At 41.4% G+C, this 24,260-nt stretch overlaps 1 protein-coding gene across 1 annotated transcript in view; it reads left to right on the forward strand.

Moving 5' to 3' along the window:
* LMBR1 (limb development membrane protein 1) overlaps positions 1-24,260 on the forward strand; it is a 387,912-nt gene that overhangs the window by 245,146 nt on the left and 118,506 nt on the right. Inside the window, exon 8 of the mRNA XM_082259842.1 lies at positions 1,101-1,165. Coding sequence (XP_082115968.1) covers positions 1,101-1,165 — 65 coding nt within the window. The remainder of the gene's footprint in view (positions 1-1,100; positions 1,166-24,260) is intronic.

Genomic DNA, 24,260 nt, shown 5'->3' on the forward strand with positions numbered 1-24,260 from the left:
GTTGCAAAGTCTTTCAGGAAGTCAGGCTCACGGATGGGCCTCGGAAAGAGTTGTCCGCTTCCTCTGTAAACATTTCCAGATGGATCAGACAGACGGTGATCCAGGCCTGATCCATCAGGGGTTTGGCTCCTCCTTTCCCTGTTTAGGCGCACTGTGCTCGGGCGCTTAGGTCCTCGTTGGTCTCAGTGACGCATGTTTGCATGGTGGCTACCTGGTCGTCGTTGCACACTTTAACTAATTTTTATAAAGTGGATGTGTTTCCATCTGCGGATGCTTCTTTTGGCCGCAAAGTTTTGCAGGCTGCTGTTTAGAGGACCTGATACTTTTTGAGGGTGTATTGTTTTTTTGTAGGTGGGCTCCAGTTGTTTTGGTTGAGCTCTTGTTGCCTGGTTGTCTACTGTTTAGCCTTGGGATTTTTTTTTTTGCTGTTCTCACCCACGCATGTTCAACACTGCTTTGGTTATGAAGATCAGGAGCTGTGTCCGTCAATGAACAAAAGAGAAAATGGGATTTTTGACTTACCCTAAAATCAATTTCTCTGATGTTCATCCAGACACGCCACCTATTTCTGTGGAATTGTAATTCTTCTGTCACTGCTTGTAACTAAACTGACTGCCCATAGGTGTAGCCAGATTCTTTTTCTGCCTAGTGTCCTACTACTGTAAGGGGCAGTATAACCCAATGGTTATGATGATCAGGATTTGTGTCCGTCAATAACAAAAGAAAATTGGGGTTTTCTCAAATTTCACTGCAAAACTGGAAATAGATTAGATTTTATATTAGATTATGTTTGTGTTCCCATTCACAGCATATCTAAATTCAAAAATCAAAAACATATCAAAATCAAATTGTATGTATGTTTCATGTATGTATGTATGTATGTATGTATGTATATACACACACTCGCGCGCGCGCGCGCGCGCACACACACATTGCCACCCCCCTTGGTAATGTAATTAGTTACTTGTAATCAATTAGATTGTGATAGTTTTAGAAATGTACCTAAAAACCATGTATAACTATTGGCTGATATACGATACTACATCCTACTACAGTAAACTGTGATCATCAGCTGAACCTATTGTGTTCTTTCTTTTTAGTATGTACACCTGTTGGACTTTCCAGAATGTTTACAGTAATGGGTCAACTTTTGGTCAAACCAACGGTAAGTTTTATTTTTTTGCAGTTAACCAACTGCCTACTGTCATATGTTTTAAATGGCAATAAATTGAAAGTTGTCTTTTGGAGTGCTTGTTTTTTATTTGAACCAGGTTTACCAACTATGCACGTGCCTGGCATAATGCCTATGATTATGCCATCATTACAGCTAGTCTGCCTATGATTATGCCATCATTACGGCTAGATTGCCTTGTGATAGTTGTTATGGCCAATCACAATAACCACAAATTCAAACAATACTACTTCCTCTTACAGAGGATTAGGAGGAAGAAGGTGAATTTCATGAATGAAGGAATCTTAAGGTCAACTGCTGCAGATTTTAGGATGGAGGGGAAAGGGGGTTAGTAAAGGTTAACGTTTTTGATCTATTTTTTTTTTTTTTGACCCCTCCTCTTCAGTACATTTCGTCTTCATCTGGTCTGTGCAGTGCATGTACATTAACACCTTAACCCCCCATCTCCATCCTAGCACTGTATGTGACCTTCACATTATTCCCTTAATTTCTTCCTTCTTGTGTATGACCTGTACTGTATTGTTGTGCTTTATGAAGTGCACCATTACTAAGCTTCATGTGTAATCCCCTCAATATTATAATGCATGTTCGTTTTTGTTTTTTTAAATGTCGGCATTTTATACTACTTTATAAAAGCAGTAATTTTGGGGATTGTTTGTTTGTATTGTTCTGGCATTTTTATTTGATATGTTTATATGGTTTATAAGGAAAATAAGGAAACCCATTTTCCCAATTTTTTTTTCTTTTTTTAATGTGGTAAAAAACATATTCAATGGTTAATAAATAACAGTAAAAGAAAGCTCTATCTGTCTCAAAAACGATATAACACCAGATGTTTTTTCTATGTAAAGTGCATGTATGCTAAGTAATGTGTAAAAGTACACAAAATATATATAGTCCCTCTCACAGAGATCATGGTAGTCCTCTGCATTCATATTCCTTTTACACCAGAAGCCTGGCACCAATTTTGTTTGGGCATCATCCAGGATTGGCATATACTTCCTGCACTGACATGCTGGCTCAGATATCTCACAGTCATGTAAATCCTGGTGCATTTGTAGTAGGTCTTAACTGTGTTCACAAATATCTGTCACAGATCAGCACCCCATTGCAGATTCTCAATTTGTGCCTTGCTACAAAGTTACAGTGTTGCAATCTGGTTAGAAGAGGAGACTGAGGAAATCCTTCTAACTTAGCTTTGGCTATTCAAAACATTGGACTGCATTTTAGCTTGGAAAAAAAAAAATAGAGCTTTTAACCACTTTACCACTGGAGGATTTTGCTGTCTTACGTCCAGGCCACTTTTTGCGATTCTGCGCTGTGCGACTTTAACTGACAATTGCTCGGTCGTGCGACGCTGTACCCAAACGAAATTTACGTCCTTTTTTTCCCACAAATAGAGCTTTCTTTTGGTGGTATTTGATCACCTGTGCGATTCTTACTTTTTGCGCTATAAACAAAAAAAGAGCGTTTATTTTGAAAAAATAACAATATTTTTAACAATTTTTTATATGAAATTCCCCCCAAAAAAATGTAAAAAGCTAATTTTTTTTTAAATTTTTGGGCAATTTGTTTTCTGCTACCTATGTTTGGTAAAAAAAATCACAATAAGCGTATTTTGATTGGTTTGCGCAAAAGTTATTGCGTTTACTAACTAAGGGAAAGATTTCTGTCATTTTTGGTGTTTTTTTTTTTAACGAGTAATGGCGCCGATCTGCGATTTTTTTTTTTTCGGGACTGCGACATTGCGGCGGACAGATCGGACCCTTGACTGACATTTTTGACACTTTTGGGGGTACCAGTGACATTACTGCAGTAATCAGTGCTATATATATGCACTGTTACTGTAAAAATGACACTGGCAGGGAAGGGGTCAATTTTATTGGAGAGGGAGGGGTTAATGTATGCCTGGTGCTTACTAACATGTGTGGGGGGAGGTGACTGAGTGAGTCAGGAACAGATCGCATGTTCAGCTATGCTGAACCCTGCAATCTGACCCTGCCTGTCACTTAGGAGATCCGCCCGCTCTGTTTACACAAGCGGGCGGATCTCCACACTCGATTCCCCGACGATCGGGGAAGAGCAGCGGCGATCGCCGACGCTCCTCCCCTGGCCCGACTCCCGCTGTGACTGAAAACAGCGGGAGCGCGCCTCCAGGGGGAAGCGAGCGCCGCCTACGGGGGGAGGAGTCCAGCGACGTAGGTCTACGTCGCTGGACGATAACGAGCCACATTGCTGCAGTAGCAGCAATGTGAGCAGACGTCAAGTGGTTAAACCACTTCAATACTGGGCAAATTCGTCCCCTTCCTGCCCAGGAAAATTTTTAGCTTTCAGCGCTGCCGCACTTTGAACAAAAATTGTGCGGTCATGCAACACTGTATCCATATTCATATTTTATAATTTTTTTGTGCTTTCTTTTGGTGGTATTTAATCACAACGGGTTTTTTTGTTTTTTTGATAAATACATGAAAAAAAAAAGCAAGTTTTCCTCATTTCTGCTTTAAAATTTTGCAAATAAATAATCATAAATTTAGGCCAAACCATACACTGCTACATTTCTTTGGTGAAAGTAACCCAAATTAGGGTTTACTATTTAGTCTGTAGGAATGTTATACAGTATCTCACAAAAGTGAGTGCACCCCTCACATTTTTTTAAATATTTTATTATATGTTTTCATGTGACAACACTGACGAAATGACACTTTGCTACAATGTAAAGTAGAGAGTGTACAGCTTGTATAACAGTGTACATTTTCTGTCCCCTCAAAATAACTCAACACACAGCCATTAATTTCTAAACCGCTGGTAACAAAAGTGAGTACACCCCTAAGTGAAAATGTCCAAATTGGGCTCAAAGTGTCAATATTTTGTGTGGCCACCATTATTTTCTAGCACTGCCTTAACCCTCTTGGGCATGGAGTTCACCAGAGCTTCACAGGTTGCCACTGGAGTCCTCTTCCACTCCTCCATGATCACATCACAGAGCTGGTGGATGTTAAAGACCTCGCGTTCCTCAACCTCCTGTTTGAGGATGCTCCACATATGCTCAATAGGGTTTAGGTCTGGAGACATGCTTGGCCAGTCCATCACCTTTACCCTCCACTTTTTTAGCAAGGCAGTGATCGTCTTGGAGGTGTGTTTGGGGTCGTTATGTTGGAATACTGCCCTGCGGCCCAGTCTCCAAAGGGAGGAGATTATGCTCTGCGTCAGTATGTAACAGTACATGTTGGCACTCATGGTGAATGAACTATAGCTTCCCAGTGCTGACAGCACTTATACAACCCCAGACCATGACACTCGCACTACCATGCTTGACTGTATGTGGGACACATTCATCTTTGTACTTCTCAACTGGTTGCTTTCACACGCTTGACTCCATCTGAACCAAATAAGTTTGTCTTGGTCTCATCAGACCATAGGACATGGTTCCAGCAATCCATGTCCTTAGTCTGCTTGTCTTCATCAAACTGTTTGCGGGCTTTCTTGTGCATCATCTTTAGAGGAGGCTTCCTTCTGGGATGACAGCCATGCAGACCAATTTGATGCAGTGTGAAGTGTATGGTCTGAGCACTGACAGTCTGACCCCCCCAGCCCTTCAAGCCTTCAAGCATGGCAGCAGTCGTATGTCTATTTCCCAAAGACCTCCTCTGGATATGATGCTGAGCCCGTGCACTCAGCTTCTTTGGTCGACCATGGTGAGGCCTGTTCTGAGTGGAACCTGTCCTGGTAAACCACTGTATGGTCTTGGCTAGGGCTGCGGAATATAATCGAAAGATCGATGCATCGCGATTCGACCCTTCGCGATTCTGCATCGATGCGGGCTGCCGGCATAATCGATTAGGAAATTACGTCATCAGCCGCGGCCACGCCCTATTGCGCAAGGGAGAAAAAATCACAAGATCGGCAGCTGATTGGTGGGTTAGTGGCGGGAGCTTAATAAAAAGGCTCCGCCCCTCCCCTTCCGTCTCTTTGACCCGGGCCGAGGCGCAGCAAGACATCCCCCGCGTGTATCGGCGTCCCACCTGCGGCCTTGCAGCCAGCCAGCCAAGCCAGAAGACAGTCCACACTCCACACACAGGAGCGAGGAGCCCCAAGTGCATCCCCATCGCAGCCAGCCAGCGCCGCCAGCCTCACCTCACCGTAGCCGACAGGCCCTGGAGGCCCAGCCGCCACGCCACTGCCAGTGACGCCAGCCGCCCGCCACAGAGCCTAGAGAGCAGCACAGCACCTGTCCTCCTCTGCAATGCAGTGCACAACAACAACCCACACAGTCACACAGCAGGTATGTCCGAACAAATAATTGTGTAATCATTCATGGGGTCTCGTCTGTATCTCTGGGGGATGTCTGTGATGGGGGGGGCCTGGGACAGGGGACGGTCGGTCGGGGCCCGGGGGTACTGTTCTGCTGTGGCAGTCTGGCAGCCAGGGGGCTCTCTCTGAGTGTCAGTGGGGGCCTGGGGGTCTCTGTCAGTGTCAGCTATGGGGGTCTGGGCAAGGGGGGCACTCTCTTAGTGTTTGTCAGTGCTGTGGGGGATTGGGGAAGGTGTGGGACATCCAGGTCTCTGTCAGTGTCAGCTGTGGAGGTCTGGGCAAGGGGGGGGGACTCACTCTCAGTTTTTGTCAGTGCTGTGGGGGATTGGGGAAGGTGTGGGACATCCAGGTCTCTGTCAGTGTGTCAGGCTGCAGTGTCAGCTCAGCTGTGGGGGGAGGGGGGTCTCTGTCAGTGTCACTGTCACAGGCAGCTGTGGGGTAAGGGGTGGGCCCCGGGGGTTTTGGCTCAGTGCATGCATAAGGGAGTCTGACAGACAGACAGACAGACAGTCATATTTTATGAAAGATGTTGCTTGGTTGACTTGTTGCGGCTTAGTTTACAAGTTTTTTTTTTTTATTTTTTTTTAAACACTGACCGAGTTTGGCAACTTACGTCATCCGTCTCCGTCACATACGTGGTAGTATGGTGGTAATGGCAGAAGGAGAAAAAGATCGAGAGATAAAAAATGCACCTAGCGTTTTAAGAGCAAACATCTGGGCACATTTCGGATTTTACGAACACACAGGGAAGCGTGAGTTGGACAAGACACACGCCGTATGTAAAGCCTGTCACACAAAAATTAAATACCTAGGGAATACTACGAACTTGAGAAACCATGTTAGCCGTTTTCACTCTGAGTTAGTAACACCTGTCGCCACCAGCAGTGCCACCACTGCCAAGGAAAGACGGCTAGACCAAGATCAGCCAAGAATTGATGCCATACTGTCAACTTATCCGCCCAACTCAGAAAAAGGGAAGAAACTAACCAAAGCTGTGGCAGCTTTCATCGCCAAGGACCTACGGCCTTACTCAGTTGTGGACAACGCCGGGTTTCGCTACCTTGTGAAGACGCTAGAGCCACGTTATAAGATCCCATCACGCAGTCACTTTACAGAAAACGTTATACCTGCACTCTACCACGACACCAAAGCTCAGGTACTTGCATCAATGAACCAAGCCAGTTGAGTCGCAATAACGTGTGATTCATGGACTTCAGTCACAACGGAGTCCTATGTTACAATAACAGCACATTACGTTACTAAGGACTGGCAGGTCTTGTCACATATGTTGCAAACAAGAGCCATTTATGAGTCTCACACAGGTGCTCATCTGGCAGAGCTACTGTCTCATGTCGTGGAAGAATGGCAGCTGTCTGATAAATCTGTAGTGCTTGTGACCGACAACGCGGCGAACATGATAGTTGCAGCTCAAGTTGGTAAATTTCCTCATGTTAAATGTTTTGCCCATACACTCAATCTTGCATGTCAGCGGGCACTGAAAGGGGCCACGCTCTCCAGGCTTCTCGCCAGAGTGCGACGAATATCCACATTCTTCCATCGGAGCACTAGAGCAAGCCACTGTCTAAGAGAGAAACAGAAATGTCTGGGCCTGAAGAATCATAAGCTAATAACTGATGTGCCAACAAGATGGAACAGCGCATATGACATGGTCGAGAGGTTCTTAGAACAACAACCTGCAGTTTGTGCCACCTTGCTGTCTCCAGAAGTCAGAAAAAGAGAGTCTGATCTCTGCACTCTCAGATGTGTCAAATGCAGAGGACGCTGTGAGTGCATTAAAGCCAATGAAGGATGCAACCTTGCTGATGTCAGAAGAGCGCAACCCAACAGTGTCTCTCATTGCCCCTCTAAATGCACAACTGTTCCAGAGCATGACAGACACCATGTGAGACACAGCCATGACCCATGAGATCAAGAATGCCATCAAAACAGATCTCCTGAAGAGGTACAGCAGTGAGGCAGAGAAGAAGATCCTTCATACAGCCTCTGCTCTGGATCCTCGCTTTAAAGGACTGCCTTTTATTCTCACAGAGGAGGAGAGATCGGAGATATACAGAGGAGTGACTGAGGAGGCTGCATCTTTGGAGGTAATTAGAATTTCATCATGTTTCCTGCCAGACAGCTAGAAGCTCAGCTACATTGTGTTGTGTAATAACATGCCCTGATTCACTGATGCGGTGTGGGAAGTGGAACTGTATGGTATGGATTACCGTGCAGTTTCCCACACCTCATCAAATCAATGAATCACACTCTTAGTTCAGCTCTTCTTATACTATTATCTTTTGTTCAAACACACAGATTACATCTAATAGAAGGACAAATGTGGATGAAGTGCCTAGGGAAAAAACAACTGTGGAAGAAGAAACCACACCCATTGAGGACAGCCATTCTCCTCCCAAAAAAAAGGCCACAACATCGCTGCTCATGACTTTGCTGGGGCAGTCTTTCACTGATGGTGCAATAGAACCGAAGACCCCCTATGCCAAGGCAGAAGACGAAATGGAAAAATATTGTAAAGCCCCACCTCTGCCTCTCACTGAGGACCCTTTAAAATGGTGGCGTGTGCATGAGGTCATATTCCCCCTCCTCTCTCAGCTGTCAAAGCAATACTTGTGTATCCCAGGTACAAGTGTATCTGCAGAGCGGGTTTTCTCTACTGCAGGAGATGTTATAACAGCTTAAACCTGAGCATGTGGATCATCTAGTGTTCTTACAGAAAAACCTACATGTTCCCAAATGCTAAGCACTGAAATAATTACTAATTCATGTTTTTAATGAATTAGTAATTACTAATTCAGTCTGCCGCCAGTCACCAGTCAGTCACATCACCAGTCTTGTTTTATAGCTTTATAGCACTGATGGTTTGTTTTTGAAGATTGTCCTGTCCAATGTGTCCATTTCCAATCCATAATCCGTTCCGTTGCTTCACACTAAAAGTGTCTAGGCAAGTAGGCAGGGGTTCATTTAACCCTCAACCAAATAAATAATATTAAAGTGTATTTTCTTCTAGACAACTGACTGACACCAAGCCAGCCACGGTGCAGCATTATAGGAAGGAAAATCATTGAGAGAAATAACTTGTACATTTGAAGCTTAACCTCGAGTAAATCTTATCTTATTGGATCACAAACACCAATTGTGGATTCTTGTGTAATATACTATATTTGTGAGTTTGTGAATGTGACCCCCATAGGATTTCCTCAAGGTTAAGCTTCAGTTTACAATTTATTCTCTCAAGGATTTTCCTTCCTCTAATGGTGGCTTGTTGGCTAGCTTGGCTTCAGTTACAGATGTAATCGACATGGTAGAGTGCTGCTCAGTGCAGGTAAAGTTTTCTTTCTGTAACGTGACTGACTGACTGACTGTCGTGACAACTCAAGAGCTTATAACGCAGCTCTAGCATTAACCCAACACACACACACACACTGTGTGTGTGTGTGTGTGTTGAGTTGATGCTGAGGCTGCGTATATTAGCTTTTGAGTTGTCACGAGTCACGACACACGCACACTGTGTTTAGTTGACTGGCAATGACAGGGGCAAACACAATCGCAGTGAACCTGGAACATTTTATATTTTTTACAGCTTTTCTGGCACTGGAGAGATGGAGAATGGCTTGTTTTCAAAATTGGTCCATTCACACAAGTGAATTGATATTTAAGCTTAAGCTTATATTTGTATAACTCCCCTCTAGCAGCCATCAACTCACTTCACTTGAGTTGACTGGCAGTTGCAGAGGGAAACAAACATCACGGTAGGGCTGCAACTAACGATTATTTTCATAATCGATTAGTTGGCCGATTATTGCTTCGATTAATCGACTAATCGGATAAAAACCTAAAAAAAAAAAAAAAAAGTGTGTAATTTAGTTAATATTCTTGAATATCTATCTATATGCAGTGGTTAATATAACTATCCAGCTATATAGTTGGATATTTAATCCACTCTGAGACAGATATATGTATTATTAGAGGTTGGTACAGATCAGACTCAGAGATCAATATTTTTGTTTTGCAAATTTTCAGACCGGATTGGTATGTAATCATGATAGACTCCCTTATTAATAGGCAGGTAGCTTGATACAAGCTCCCTCTGCCTGCTGTCACTTATGCTGGACAGACACAAACTAAATTTTTTTTAAGAAAATTTTTAAAAACATTCATTTGATTTTTCTAACCATTAGTGGGGTCCATTCGGTGTTCCTTGCCAACCACAGTGACAGGAAAATTTGAAGGAGTAGAATAGAAAACTTCTCGATCAAACAAATCTTCAAATAGTATACTGTATGTGGTTTTTGCACAGAAGTTATGTATTTATTTTAAAATTTATTGTTAAAAGCAAGTGGAAGTTTCAAACAACACTCGTCCATTCAACGAATATATAAATAATTTTTGAACAAATATAGATGCAAATATTTTTGTCCAAAAATCCTATACATGTATGGGCAGCAGAAGACCTTTAGTAGCAGTAGCATGCTTTTTTTTATCACCTGTCATGATGGGGTTAAAAAAAAAATAGCCCTTTATAGTAAAAAAACAGCTACTGTAATATATAATTATTATTTCTACTGTGAAACAGTGAAGTATTATATCTTGTATCATGTGTATGTATTTAAAAAAAAAAATATGCCCAGAAGTCGGATATGCAGGATATTTTAACTGGGAGTCAGACATGAAGCTATATGAAGGGTGGAGGGGGGAAAATAACATTTATATATTAAAGTAGTACTAAAAGCTGAGACTTTTTTTTTTTTTAATATAATGCACAATACTAGTAAACTTTACTTTAAATGTTGTAATGCCTTATATCACCTCTAGTCTATCGGCCTCCACCTTCTCTGGGTTCAGATGCTCATCTTCCCAGCACAGAGCCCTTAGAGCCAGTTCACACTGCCACAACCATAAAGTCGCCCCATGTCGGAGCGACTTTTTACCGCGACTTTACTGCTATTTACCGCGATTTTACCGCGACTTGTGAATTATTTTGCAGGACTTATATGACAGACGACTTTGTGTTTGGCCAATCAGAGTATGATGTGTTGTGACCTAATTCCCCTTTTCTGTTTTTTTTTACTCATTTCCTCATTGCCCACCAGTGCCACGTATCAGTGTCCACCAGTGCCACTGCCCACCAGTGCCACGTATGTGTCCACCAGTGCCACTGCCCACCAGTGCCACGAATCAGTGTCCACCAGTGCCACATATCAGTGCCCACCAGTGCCACGAATCAGTGCCACGTATCAGTGTCCACCAGTGACACGTATCAGTGCCACATATCAGTGTCCACCAGTGCCACATATCAGTGCCACGTATCAGTGTCCACCAGTGCCATGTATCGGTGCCACGAATCCGTGTCCACCAGTGCCACGAATCCGTGTCCACCAGTGCCACGAATCCGTGTCCACCAGTGCCACGAATCAGTGTCCACCAGTGCCACGTATCAGTGCCATGTATCAGTGCCATGAATCAGTGTCCACCAGTGCCACTTATCTGTGTCCACCAATGCCACTCACACAGACCAAGCAGAGATAATGGAATATATATACCATTTTATATATATATATATATATATATATATATATATAATGTATGTAATGGTATATATATACCATATAGGCATGGCTGCAATGTGGGGAATGCCTGGCTAATCTCTTTCTTCTTCCTGGAAAGTCTGATAACAAGTCGTGTCAATTAAGATAAGGAGGCGACTCCCATTGAAGTATATGGGACAGGTCGGATCACAGGTCGCCTCAAAGTAGTACAGGACCCTTTTCTGAAGTCGGAGCAACTTCAGTAGTGCCAATTAAGATGGCACTGATTGATTAACATTGCTTTTGTTATGTCAAGCGACCTGGGGCAAATTGGGGCAACACAAGTTGCCTCACAAGTCGTGCTAGTGTGAATGGGCTCTTAAAGTGATTGTAAACGTTGGATTTTTTCTTTTTAACAACAATCTTGTCATACTTACCCTCTCTGTGTAATGATTTTTCACAGAGCAGCACTGATTCTCCTCTCCCCCCTCCCCCCGGGACGGCACTTCGGGCCCCTCCTGCCTTCAAAGTCCCCTATAGGAAGCAGCAAGGTATAGTACTGTATAGAGTGTCCCTATAGCAAGGATAAAAAACCTCTGCCTTTAGAATCACTTGGTTCCTTCTCTTGCCCAGGACTACCTTTCCCATGAGGCATTGCTCCTCACAATTCACAAGTTCTCTGTCATCTACATGCATGTATGGATGGTGTACTGAGCAGTGAGCTGTATGTGCGTTGCACTGCATTTTCTGATATGTAAACAAATAATGCATTCCGTATGAAGGACAACTAATCGGCTGACCGATTAATCGATCAAGAAAATAGTTGACAACTATTTTCATAATCGATTAGTTGACGATTAATCGATTAGTTGTTTCAGCCCTACATCACGGTGAACATGGAAGTTATGCAGCAGTGCACTATTGCCAGGTTCCCCCTTGATGTTTGCTACTAGTCAGGAAGTGCTCTGTTTTGTAGAGGACAGGTTATGGCAAACACCTGGAATTTATTGCAACGCATGTCTGTCTGCTGGTCTGTTGTACTCTGTAGCAATAGCAAGTGTAGGGGGTTCCCTCAACCAAACAAATACTAAAGGTAAAAGTGTATCTAGACAACTGAAGACAAGCCAGGCAGCCACGGTACAGGAAAGGACACCCTTGAAAGATTAAATCAATCATACATTAAAGCGTAAAACCTTGATTAAATCTTTACTGGATCACAAATACACACAAACCTGACCTAACCTATATGCCTTGAGTTGTACCAGTGTGCCAATGCCAAACCTTTCTTCAGTTCTCATGATTCTGATGCAGACAATCGTGTTGTGTGTTTTTTTGTGATCCCATGAAGATTTACTCAAGGTTTAAGCTTCAGTTGATGATTTACTCTGTCAAGGGTTTTCCTTCCTCTAATGGTGGCTTTGGCTTGGCTTCAGTTGGGTTTAATCGTGGTAGAGACAGAGACTGTCTGCAGGACAGGTAACGTTTTCTGTAAAGTAAGTGACATAAAAGTGACATAAGTGAATTGATAAGCTTAAAGCTTATATTTGTAACTCCCCTCTAGCAGCCATCAACTCACTTGAGTTGACTGGCAGTTGCAGAGGGAAACAAACATCACGGTGAACATGGAAGTTATGCAGCAGTGCACTATTGCCAGGTTCACCCTTGATGTTTGCTACTAGTCAGGAAGTGCTCTGTTTTTTGTAGTGGACAGGTTATGGCACACCTGGAATTTATTGCAATGCATATGCCATATTCACATAAAAGGATTTATATATAATGTTTTGTGGGAATTTATGATGACCATTTTCACAAGAATATTAGCTTGGCTGGCTGGCTTCTTCTATCTTGGCTTGCCTTTAAAGTACAACTATAGGCAAAAATTTATCCAAAATCAAAAAAGTTTTGCCTTTAGTTGTACTTTAAATGGTGGTAGACCTGCTGGCTTATATTAATATTTTCTTTTATGAAGCAGTAAACTGCACTACTACAGTTTTTTTACTAATTTTACTGTTACTTCTAGTAAAATACTAGTGTTGTTGTCTGTCTCTGCTATGCTGTTTGCATTTTCAGACCTTCCTATATGTTTGCAGTGCAAGTGCACTAAAGTATGCAGGGCTTGCAGGCCATGACAGGGTCCAGGAAAGTGTCCTTTGAAGCAAATGAAAATAAAAAGGATTCTTTTATTTGTGACTGCTTGATTGTTTGTTTTTTTTGATAAAGTTTTGAAAACCATTGGGCAGTGGGCTGGGCATTGGGCAGTAATCGTGATGCATCGTGATGCATCGCGGAATCGAATCGTATTGAATCGCGACCCTAATAATCGTAATCGCATCGAATCGTGAGGTAAGTGAAGATGCGCAGCCCTAGTCTTGGCCACCATGCTGCAGCTCAGTTTCAGGGTCTTGGCAATCTTCCTATTGCCTAGGCCATCTTTATGTAGAGCAACAATTCTTTTTTTCAGATCCTCAGAGAGTTCTTTGCCATGAGGTGTCATGTTGAATTTCCAGTGACCAATATGAGTGAGAGTGATAACACCAAATTTAACACACCTGCTCCCCATTCACACCTGAGACCTCGTAACACTAACTAGTCACATGACAGCGGGGAAGTAAAATGGCTAATTGGGCCCAATTTGGATATTGTCACTTAGGGGTGTACTCACTTTTGTTGCCAGCGGTTTAGACATTAATGGCTGTGTGTTTAAGTTGTTTTGAGGGGACAGCAAATTTTCATTGTTATACAAGCTGTGCACTCACTACTTTACATTGTAGCAAAGTGTCATTTCTTCAGTGTTGTCACATGCAAAGATAAAATAAAATATTTACAAAAATGTGAGGGGTGTACTCGTTTTTGTGAGATACTGTATGTATATCTGAAAATTGATCAATCCTGATGTACTGACGACCTATTTAATTTCCTGAGGCCCAAAAACGCCAGGACAGTACAAATATCCCTCAAATTAACCCTTTTTGGAAAGTAGACAGTCCAAGGTATTTAGTAAGAGGAATGGTGAGTTTTTTTGAAGTTGTAATTTTATGTCACTTTTTTTGGAATCTATGAAATCTAAAAAAAATATTATTTTTTATATTCTGTCACCAATGCAGTACAGCGTTATATGACTGATGTAGCAGTGATCAAGGACACTGACTGGTGACAGTATTTAAAAAAAAAAAAAAAAAAACTTTTTTTTTTCCTCCATTTTTTTGTATTGTTTATTATTTTTTTTAATACATTGTTACCATAGTAACACTATACTACTCTCGATAAATGTTTGATTGTTTTTACTAGTGACTTTCACTAGTAGAAGCATCCATTTTTACTGAATGAAACTGATTCTTTCAGTGTGTATTGTTGTGATTGGCCACAGCTAATTACATGGTACAGATGGGCTGTGATTGGCCCTGCCTGCACCATGTGATCACTGTGACCAATCTCACCTAGCAATACAATTGTACACAAGGAATGGCATGAAAGGAAGCAATTGATTTGTTTGCAGTTGTGATGTGTCTCAGCAATCACATGGTACCGGTGTTCCGTGAAAAAACCATACCCGTGAGAAAACCATACCCTCGTCACTTCCGGTGCACCTACGGAGGGTATGGATTTCTCACGGTAGTTAAACTTGCGGCGCTTACATTAAAACAGCTCCTCTGCAACAGAAATCATCTCCGCTCCTTCCCCTGTCACTTCCCTCATCTCCGGTAATAAATATAAAAGCGGATCACGGAGCCGCGATCGTCGTCATTTACATCTCATACACCCGCCGCCGCTTTTATATTTATTACCGGAGATGAGGGAAGTTACAGCGATAGCACAGGAGATGATTTATGTTGCAGCCGAAGTGTTTTAATGTACCTGCCGCAAGTATAACATTAGAGACAGTGCCGTGATAATTTCATGCCGACCGAGCATGCGCACTTCTCAAATCCTTTCATGTTCAATTACGTATCCGGGCCTCTGAGCATGCGCACTGCTGCGCTGCTCAGCTGTTTCAGACCGGAAGTGACGAGGGTATGGTTTCTTCACGGGGTATGGTTTTTTAACGTTACACCGGCAGTGGGCTGGTACACTGATCATTAATCGGGACAGCTCATGCCACAGTGAATGTCCCGCCCAGCTGTCGTTTGACAATAGGCTAGGTGAGTAGTGTTTAAGAAAAAAAATGTACTTCTGTGTTTGTGACAAGTCAGGAATGTAATTATTTTTTTCATATGTATTTTATATAGCGCTGGCAATGTATGCAGCACTTTACGTACTATTTTCTTCATTCCTGCTCTCAAAGGGCTTACAATCTAAGATCCCTATCTAACATACATAAATACATACATATACAGTGGGTATAGAAAAGAATCACCCCTTATTAAAACAATCACATTTTGATGCTTTGCAGTCTGAAATGAAATACACCATTTTTGTTTTTATCCAGTTGTATTTACTAGTTCAACTTAAAACCTCAAAAAAAAAAAAAAATACAGAATCGCAGAGTTGGAAAAGGATCACTGCAGTCCACAAATGGTCACCATGAACTTTAACTGAAATTTAGCAGTTCTGCAAAGAGGAGTGGGCAAATATTGCAAAGTCTAGATGTGCAAAGTTAGTAGACACATCCCAACAGACTTAAGTCTGTAATTAAAGCAAAAGTTGGTCCAACTAAATACTGACATGCAGGGGGTGATCCTTTTTCCAACTCCGTGATTCTGTTTTTGATTCTTTTTCATTTTTTTTTCCAGACATGTTGGTTTTATATCGTTCACTTGGATGTTATAAGTTGCACTGAGTAAATACAGAATAAAACAAAACAACTGGACATGCAGTGGGAACCTCTGCGGACGCCGTCATGAGGGGGAGGAGCCTATCGGCACGCACGTAGGACGGAGGGGGAGAGGGCTATCTCCTGCTAATGGAGGCATCAGGGAACCTGACCACCCCCGACCCACCTCCGGCCAGACTCTTGGACGCCTAAGCTCCCGGGGATGAGCGCTGGCGCTGCGAGTGGTAAACTCTGCTGACCCCCCCCCCACCCTCCCCGACGTCTCCCTCCACGATCTGTAACGACGACCTCACGCAGCATCAACATCCGGAGGATCCCCGCACGCTTACAGCACACGGAGTCGGCGCTGGAGAGCCCTGTCTCCTGCACAGGAACGCAGGTGAGCAGCCATAGCGGCGACAGGAGAGACCTCCTCACTAACCGGCAGTGCGGGGGGCTGGACACGGTCAGTAAACGCTACCAGGCGAACAGGTCCCGAGGGAGCGGACCCCAAGAGAGCTGCCAGGTCCATTTGAGCCAATACATCCGGAGATGCGGATGTCCTGATGCCTGAGGGCTGGAAGCTAAGGAGAAAACGGGAAAAAGGAAAAAACTTTTTAAAAAGGGACAGTCTACAAAACCGTGAGTTATAGAGGAGTAATCCCTCTTCCTATATTATTCCTACTGTCATTTCACTGTCTATCTGAAGGTCATATAAAGACTCCCTAGAGACATACAACAAAGCAGTATGGTAAAATGTCAATGTTAACACACCTGAGACTGATTCAGCTGCTCCCTGTTTAATCCAGCAACCTCTCATAAAGTGTTTCTTATTGGATTAATAGCCACAACAGTCTTTCAATATCCCAAACCAGCAAATTTTTTATTCTATACGGTCCCTTAATAACCGTACACAGAGACTCATAAGAAGATCATAAGGATAAATAAAGACCTTGGGGCTATATATAAAATATTTAAAATGATTAACACTCTCTCTGTGAAATAATACCTGACATTACTCAATCACCTTGTTACAACATACAGCCTGAGTTTCCCCTCTGCTCTATTGTCTTCTCGCTCTTCCACTTCTTAAATACTTAAGGCCGGGACTCACACTAGCCTGTATAAGAACTTGAGCAGGGAGGTGGGAGGCTGGAAGTGCCCCATGCCTCATACCTCCTATAACCGCCTGTGAACATTGATTCAAAATAGAGGCTACCCGGATGGTCTGTGTCTTCCTCTGGCTTGAAGGTAGACAAAATCTTTTTCTGATTATTAATAGGGTATACCTAATTTTGGAGCACTATCATAGGAGGTTCTGAGATTCTATAAAAGAACCGCGGAACAACTCTCTACATAATGAGAGGTAAATCCACAAGAGGAGGAGCCATCGCAAAATCACCAAGGGTATCCTCAAGCCCTAACACAATAAGGAAATTCATGACACAAGAAAATCCCTTAGAAAAATCATCCCAGGGAAAACAACAAGGAACAGACAAGAAGAAAGTAGAGAAAAATTCAAAAGTTGAAGTAGCTAAATCACCAATCAGCCCAGCAAATTCAGAATTAAGCATAAGGATTGAAAACGACGAGGGAGAGGAGGAAGAGCGGGGAGAAATAAAAGAGCATGCCCCCACAAAAGGTGAAATGCGAGAAATGTTCGCAGGATTGGAAAAATCTTTAAAAATCGAATTGGTTAAAATCCAAACCGACCTAGGACGGGTCCAGATGGACCTGGGACACGCCCTGGGACGAGTAGAAGAACTAGAAAAAAAACAAGAGGACCAAAGAAAAATAATACAGGGAATGAGAAAGGAAATAAATGAGACCAAGAAAAAAGCCAGAGATCTAGCTTACAAACTAGAGGATCAAGAGAATAGAGCTAGACGAAAAAATTTGAGGATCCGAGGCTTAAAAGATACAACACATGAAGAAAATTTAGAAGAAAAACTTCAAAAAATCCTAAACCCAGTATTAGGCAGAAGGGAAGAAGACCAATTGCTGATCGACAGAGCACATCGCATAAGAAAACCGTCAGGAGCTCCAGCAGAATCACCTAGAGATGTGATAATCAGGTTTCAAAATTATACAGATAAAGCACAAATATGGGAAAACCTAAAGAAGAATAAATCATTATTAAATGCAGTAAATACAGAAAACGACAAGATACAGATATTTACAGATCTGGCACCGGAAACACTGAGGAGGAGAAGAATTTTAAAACCCTTGACAGAAGAGATGCAAAAACAAGGAATCAGATATAATTGGGGGTTTCCAGCCAGTTTAATAGGAAAAAGAGACGGGCGATCAGCAAAACTCATCTTTCCAGAGGAAACTCAAGAATTTTGCAAAAAACTGGATATACAGGAACCAAACCTGCCTGGATGGTATGAAGGTGACAGGGAAGACGAACTAGGAAGAAACTCACAGACGGAAGAACAGCAATGGACATTAGCCAGAAAAAACAAACGATAAAATATGCGGATCACTGCCCAAATAATGCAAATCGGGAGGGGGTGTGTTTTTTTTTTTTTTTTTTTTTTTTTTTTTTTTCTTTTCTTCTCCCCCTCTACTGCTTTGCGGAGAGTGGCCTTTTTTACAGATGCGAACTGTGTGGGGGGACTGGGGGAGGGGGGGCCGGGGGAGTGGGGGGAGGAGGGAGGGAGAGGAAGGGAGGTAAGCTATACAAAGGAAGCAGGATAGCCCCCCCCCAAAGCCGGAACGTCCTTCCGGCTGAGGAGGGAGGTATATCGTGCTAACCCATTAGAGCACCACCCCAAAGGAATGGGTATCAGGGAGAATGACCCAAAGAAACAACTAAATACCCTAAGATCAAAAATGGATCAGAAAAACATCAACATGAGACGGAAGGGGACGGAGGCGGGGGGGAGGGGAGGGGGGGGGAGGGTGAGAGAGGAGGGGAAGGGTAGGGATAGGGAAACTCTCCATTGCCAAAAAAGAAAAGGAATTTTAAAAGCCTGCCAGACTAACAACACTGGTAGTATGCTGTTAGTGGAATTTAAATTGATCCGGCGCCCCCCTGTTTGTGGAGGAACTGGATCAAGCAGAAGGAAAAAAAATGAAAGATGAACAACTAAAAATAATAACGTATAATGTAAGAGGATTAAACTCCCATACAAAAAGGTATAAGATATTGGAAGAGTTGAGGAGAGAAGCAGCAAATATTGCTTTTCTACAGGAAACGCATATCTCTCTTCACTCGAATTTAAAACTTTTTTCTAAACACTTTCCTAAATGGTATTACGGAGACTCACCAATAGAACGTGCAAGAGGAGTAGCAATAGGAATAGCTGGAAATACAGAATTCTCCTTAGAAGAAATGAAAACAGACCCGAACGGTCGATACATTTTCCTTAAGGGACAAATAAGGGGGATGGAGCTGACATTGGCCAATATTTATAACCCAAATAAAAAACCAAGTGAATATCTGGGGAGAATCCTGTATGATCTAGAGAGCTTTAAAAAAGGCTACCTGATAATGGCAGGAGATATAAATTTTTGTTTAGATCCAAATGTCGATAGTACATCGGGAGTAAGGACGTTAGGAGACCAAAAACTGAGGAAAATAAGGGTAAAGTTACATCAGAGCCAATTAGTAGATGCATGGAGGGTTCAACATCCAAAAAAAAGAGACTATACTTACTACTCCTCAATACACTCGATGTACTCAAGACTGGATTACTTTTTTATTGACCACCGCCTGTTGGAATTTGTAGAAACTACAGAAATAGGCACAATCACACTGTCAGACCATGCCCCCCTAACCCTAACAATCAAGACACCGACACACCACAAAAGTATGGGAACATGGAGGTTAAATGAAGAACTAATTCTAGATGAAGAAATAGGAAATAGATTAGAAAAAGAACTAGAGCTATTCTTTCAAGAGAATGATACGCCAGAAATATCATCAGCTACACTCTGGGAAGCACACAAAGCGTATATCCGAGGGATATTAATAGCCAGTGCCTCAAAAAAAAAGAAAGAGAGGTCCAATCAAATCAATACACTCATAAGAGAAATATATGATCTAGAACAAAAACACAAAAAAGAATCTAAAAAAGAAACAGAGGAAAACCTTATAATTAAAAGAGATGACTTAAAAGATCTATTGGAAGAAGAATCTAGAAATCACTTCAATAAGATAGCTAGATACAGATACAACTTTGGAAATAAACCAGGGAAATCCCTAGCAAGATTACTGAGGAAGAAAAAATCAAAAAATTATATAGAAAAAATCAAAAACAGTAAAAATGAAACAGTAAATCCAACTACAGAAATAGCTAAAGCGTTCCATGCCTTCTATAGTACGCTATATAACGTCCGGAAGAAAGAAACCTCAAAAATAAGGCAGGAAAGAATAATTAATATCCAAAAATATATTGAGGAAGCAAACCTGCCCAAGATCCCAGAAGATAAATTGGAACTTCTTGAAGCGCCAATTACTGAAAGTGAAATAAGAGAAGCATTAAAAACCACCCAAAATGGAAGGAGTCCAGGTCCAGATGGATACACAATAAAGTACTATAAAAGATTTAAAGAAATATTAATACCAAAAATGCTAGAATATCTGAATAAAATAGGGAAGGAAGAACTAAGAGAAGAATCTCTAATGGCATATATAACGGTCATACCGAAAGAAGGGAAAGATCAAACCCTATGCTCTAGTTATAGGCCAATCGCGTTGTTAAATACAGATACAAAATTATTTGCGAAAATTTTGGCAACGAGATTAAAAGATTTATTAAAAATGTGGATCCATCCGGACCAGACTGGATTCGTTCCAGGTCGAGAAGGTAAGGATAATGTTATACGCACCTTGCTACTCTTACAAAAAACAACAAAACATGAAGTCCCCTCCATCCTATTATCAATTGATGCCGAAAAGGCTTTTGATAGGGTCGACTGGGACTTCATGAAAGAAACCATAAAAAGTTTAGGGATTGGGCTAAGAATGAGGCAATGGATAGAAGCATTATATAATAACCCCACAGCAAAAATAAAAATAAACGGAAGCTTATCAGAGAAATTTGGAATGAGTAATGGGACAAGACAGGGGTGCCCCCTGTCACCCCTATTGTTTGTGTTAACCCTGGAACCATTACTGGCAAAAATTAGACAAAATGTAGACATAAAAGGAGTGAAGGTAAATCAAGAAGAACACAAAGTCGCAGCATACGCCGACGACTTGCTTTTCATTGTCACAAATCCAAGGATCACTCTCCCAAATATTCAAAAGGAGCTAAAAGATTATGGAAAGCTGTCAAACTTTAAAATAAATCCAATAAAATCAGAGATTCTCAACATAAGGTTAAATACTCAGGAAGAACAAAGTATAAAAACACACTTCCCATATACGTGGACAAAAGAAAAATTAAAATACCTAGGGATATATTTAACTCCTCAAACTGAAAAATTATATCAAGCTAATTATATACCGTTATTGAACGAAATAAAAACAGAAATAAGAAAGAAATCAAATGGTCAAATCTCATGGATTGGAAGAAACAATGTTGTTAAGATGTTTCTTTTGCCAAAAATCTTATATACCTTCTCTTTATTGCCAATAAACATCCCCGCAAATTTTTTTAGGGTAATTAGAAACCTACTGACAAAGTATATATGGCAGTGGAAAAAACCCAGAGTACAGTACAAGATCCTGACAAGAAGCAAAGCACAGGGAGGATTAGCCACCCCAGACATAGAGAGGTATTATAAGGCGGTAATTATTACACGAATGGTGGACTGGACAAAAATAGAAAGGAGAGAAAAAAGATGGGTAGAGATAGAATGTACACAAAATAATAACCAGTTACACAAAACAATTTGGATTCCACCAAAATATAGGGGAACGCAGGGAGCACATGAGTTGACAAAAGTAGTTTATAAAATATGGGATGGAATAAATAAGCAACTGAAATGGGAATATAACTCACCAATGATAGCATTAAATGGCACTAAATATTTCCCACCCGGGGAGGAAGAACAGGGGGGAAATTGGATAGGGAACACTCAATTAAAAGATATTTTACACAAAGGGCACATAAAAACACTTCAGAAATTAAAACAAGAAAATAATAATATAAAAATAGATAATTGGAGATATCTCCAGCTGAAACATTTTGTCAGCTCATTACCACAGCCGATTAGGTCGGAAAAAAATCTCAATAATATCGAGAAACTGAGTTACTCTCTCATGCAAAGGCATGGAGTGTCTCAGATTTACAAAATGCTGACGGAATGGCACAGTATGGAGAAACCTCCATATATAGGAAAATGGGAGAAAGAAATAGGAACACACCTGCAAGGACAGGAGCTAGGGATTGTACTGGGGATGGCGGGATCCACAGCCATAGATGTCAGTACTACAGAATTAAACTACAAATGTCTATACAGGTGGTACATCACCCCAGAAGTGATAAACAAATACCAACTAGGCAAGACAGATAAATGTTGGCGGGACTGCGGTAACATAGGTACAATTTATCATTTATTTTGGGACTGTCCCAAAATAAGAGATTTTTGGCTAGAGGTAAGACAACTGATTGAAGATATCACCGAAATAAAAGTGCCGGACGATCCATGGGCATGCCTATTTCACAAAACAACAATACCTTTAAAGAAATATAAAATGACTTTGGTCCCAACAATGCTGAATACAGCAAAAGGAACCATACCAAAAAAATGGAGAGAAAAGGAGAGTCCGAAAATAAAGGAATGGTGTAAAAAGATAAATAATAAATATAATATGGAATATCTATGTAATACACAAGAGGAGATTCCAAGAAATATGATAAGAAAATGGGGGAAATGGAAAGAATTTAAAAAATCAACTAAATATATTGAGATAAATAATTAGCATATCTACTATGGGGAAGCATCCTAGAGCGAAATGGCTGGCAAGTAGGGGAGGAATTCTGGGAGGGAGGGGGAGGGTGGGAAGGGAAAAATGTATATGTATTTCTTTTGTGTACCTTTTTGATGCATAATGTAATTATGTAACTTGTGAATCTAAACCAAATTGGTGGAACTCTGTAAATTGAGATTTTATATGCAAATAAAAATAAAGTAAAAAAAAAAAAAAGAATAAAACAAAAACGGTGTCTGTCTTTTTATGAGGTGGAAAAGCATCAAAATGTGATCATTTTAAATGGGGGTTGATTCTTTTCTATAACCACTGTATTAGGGCAAATTTAGACAGGGGCAAATTAACCCACCGTGTCTTTGCAGTGTGGGAGAAAAATGGAGTACTCACAGGATTAAATTTTTTCTAAGCACCTCTAAACACATAGGGGTTGATTTACTGAAGGCAAATATATTGTGCACTGAAAGTGCAGTTGCTCCAGAGCTTAGTAAATGAGATAAAACTTCACTTTGCAAAGAATACCTAAACACATGCAAGGAAAATTTAAAAAATACTAATTTACGTGTGTGTGTGGGGGGGGGGGGGGTTTGGGATCTGGGGGGCTCCCTTGTTAAGAGGCCCTTGTTCAAGAGGGAGGTGGGGGGACGCTCTTCCCCTCTGTTTCCTGATCTGCCTGGCTGCATGCTCAGATAAGGGTCTGGTATGGATTTTGTGGAGGACCCCACATCATTTAAAAAAAAAAAAAAGAAAAATTTTGCATTTTAAAATCCATACCTGAGACTTAAGGGCCTGGTGTGGATTGGGGGAGGGGCCCATGCTGGTTTTTTTTTTTTCACATTTTTTTAATTGCCGGCAATTTTCTTTCTTTTTTTTTTACTTTTTAGCTGTCAGTGGGGTGCAGTTGGTAAGGTTGCGGCGTCTTCCTGCTCCTTAACAACCTGGTTGTTTACTGGTTGTTGAGGAAGTTGGCGGCTGCCGGTTCCTTAAATGTCACATGCAGGGACCATTTACTGCATGCTATTTTTTAAATTTGTTTTTTGCGAATTGACTTTTACTTTTGTGTTATGCGGTATTTACGAAGCGTTTTTGCTTTATGCGGTAAATACTGCATAAAGCAGTAGTGAACTTTACATTTTCAGGATCACATGCAGTATTTGGAAAGCACCTAAATACCGTATGCGATCTGGTTCTGTGAATGGAGCCCAGCATTTTTGTTTGTACATGATTGGATTATAGAAACCAGCAGAGCTTCCACTTATTTCAGAGCCTCTACTCAGATCTAGAGCAAATTCTCTTAAAGTGCATTTGCAGTGCACATTATATTCGTCTTTAGTAAATCAACCTTGCTGTATGAATTATACAATTTCAAAATTATAACATGCATTCATAGAAATGTCCTATAAATGCATGTATGCCATTGCCAGTGTGAAAGAGGAAAACAGTTTGTTTTTTTAGGCCAGAATTTTCATAAGCTGCTGCATGAATATATTTCTCCTTATACAACAGTTTAAGTGGAACATAATTGTAGTGTTGTAGGTGTAATTGGATGCTTTCTGTAATTCTTCTCCCAGCACA

The sequence above is a fragment of the Pelophylax lessonae genome, assembly GCF_965119305.1.
Source record: "Pelophylax lessonae genome assembly, chromosome: 5".
In the NCBI taxonomy this organism is placed as follows: Eukaryota; Metazoa; Chordata; class Amphibia; order Anura; family Ranidae; genus Pelophylax; species Pelophylax lessonae.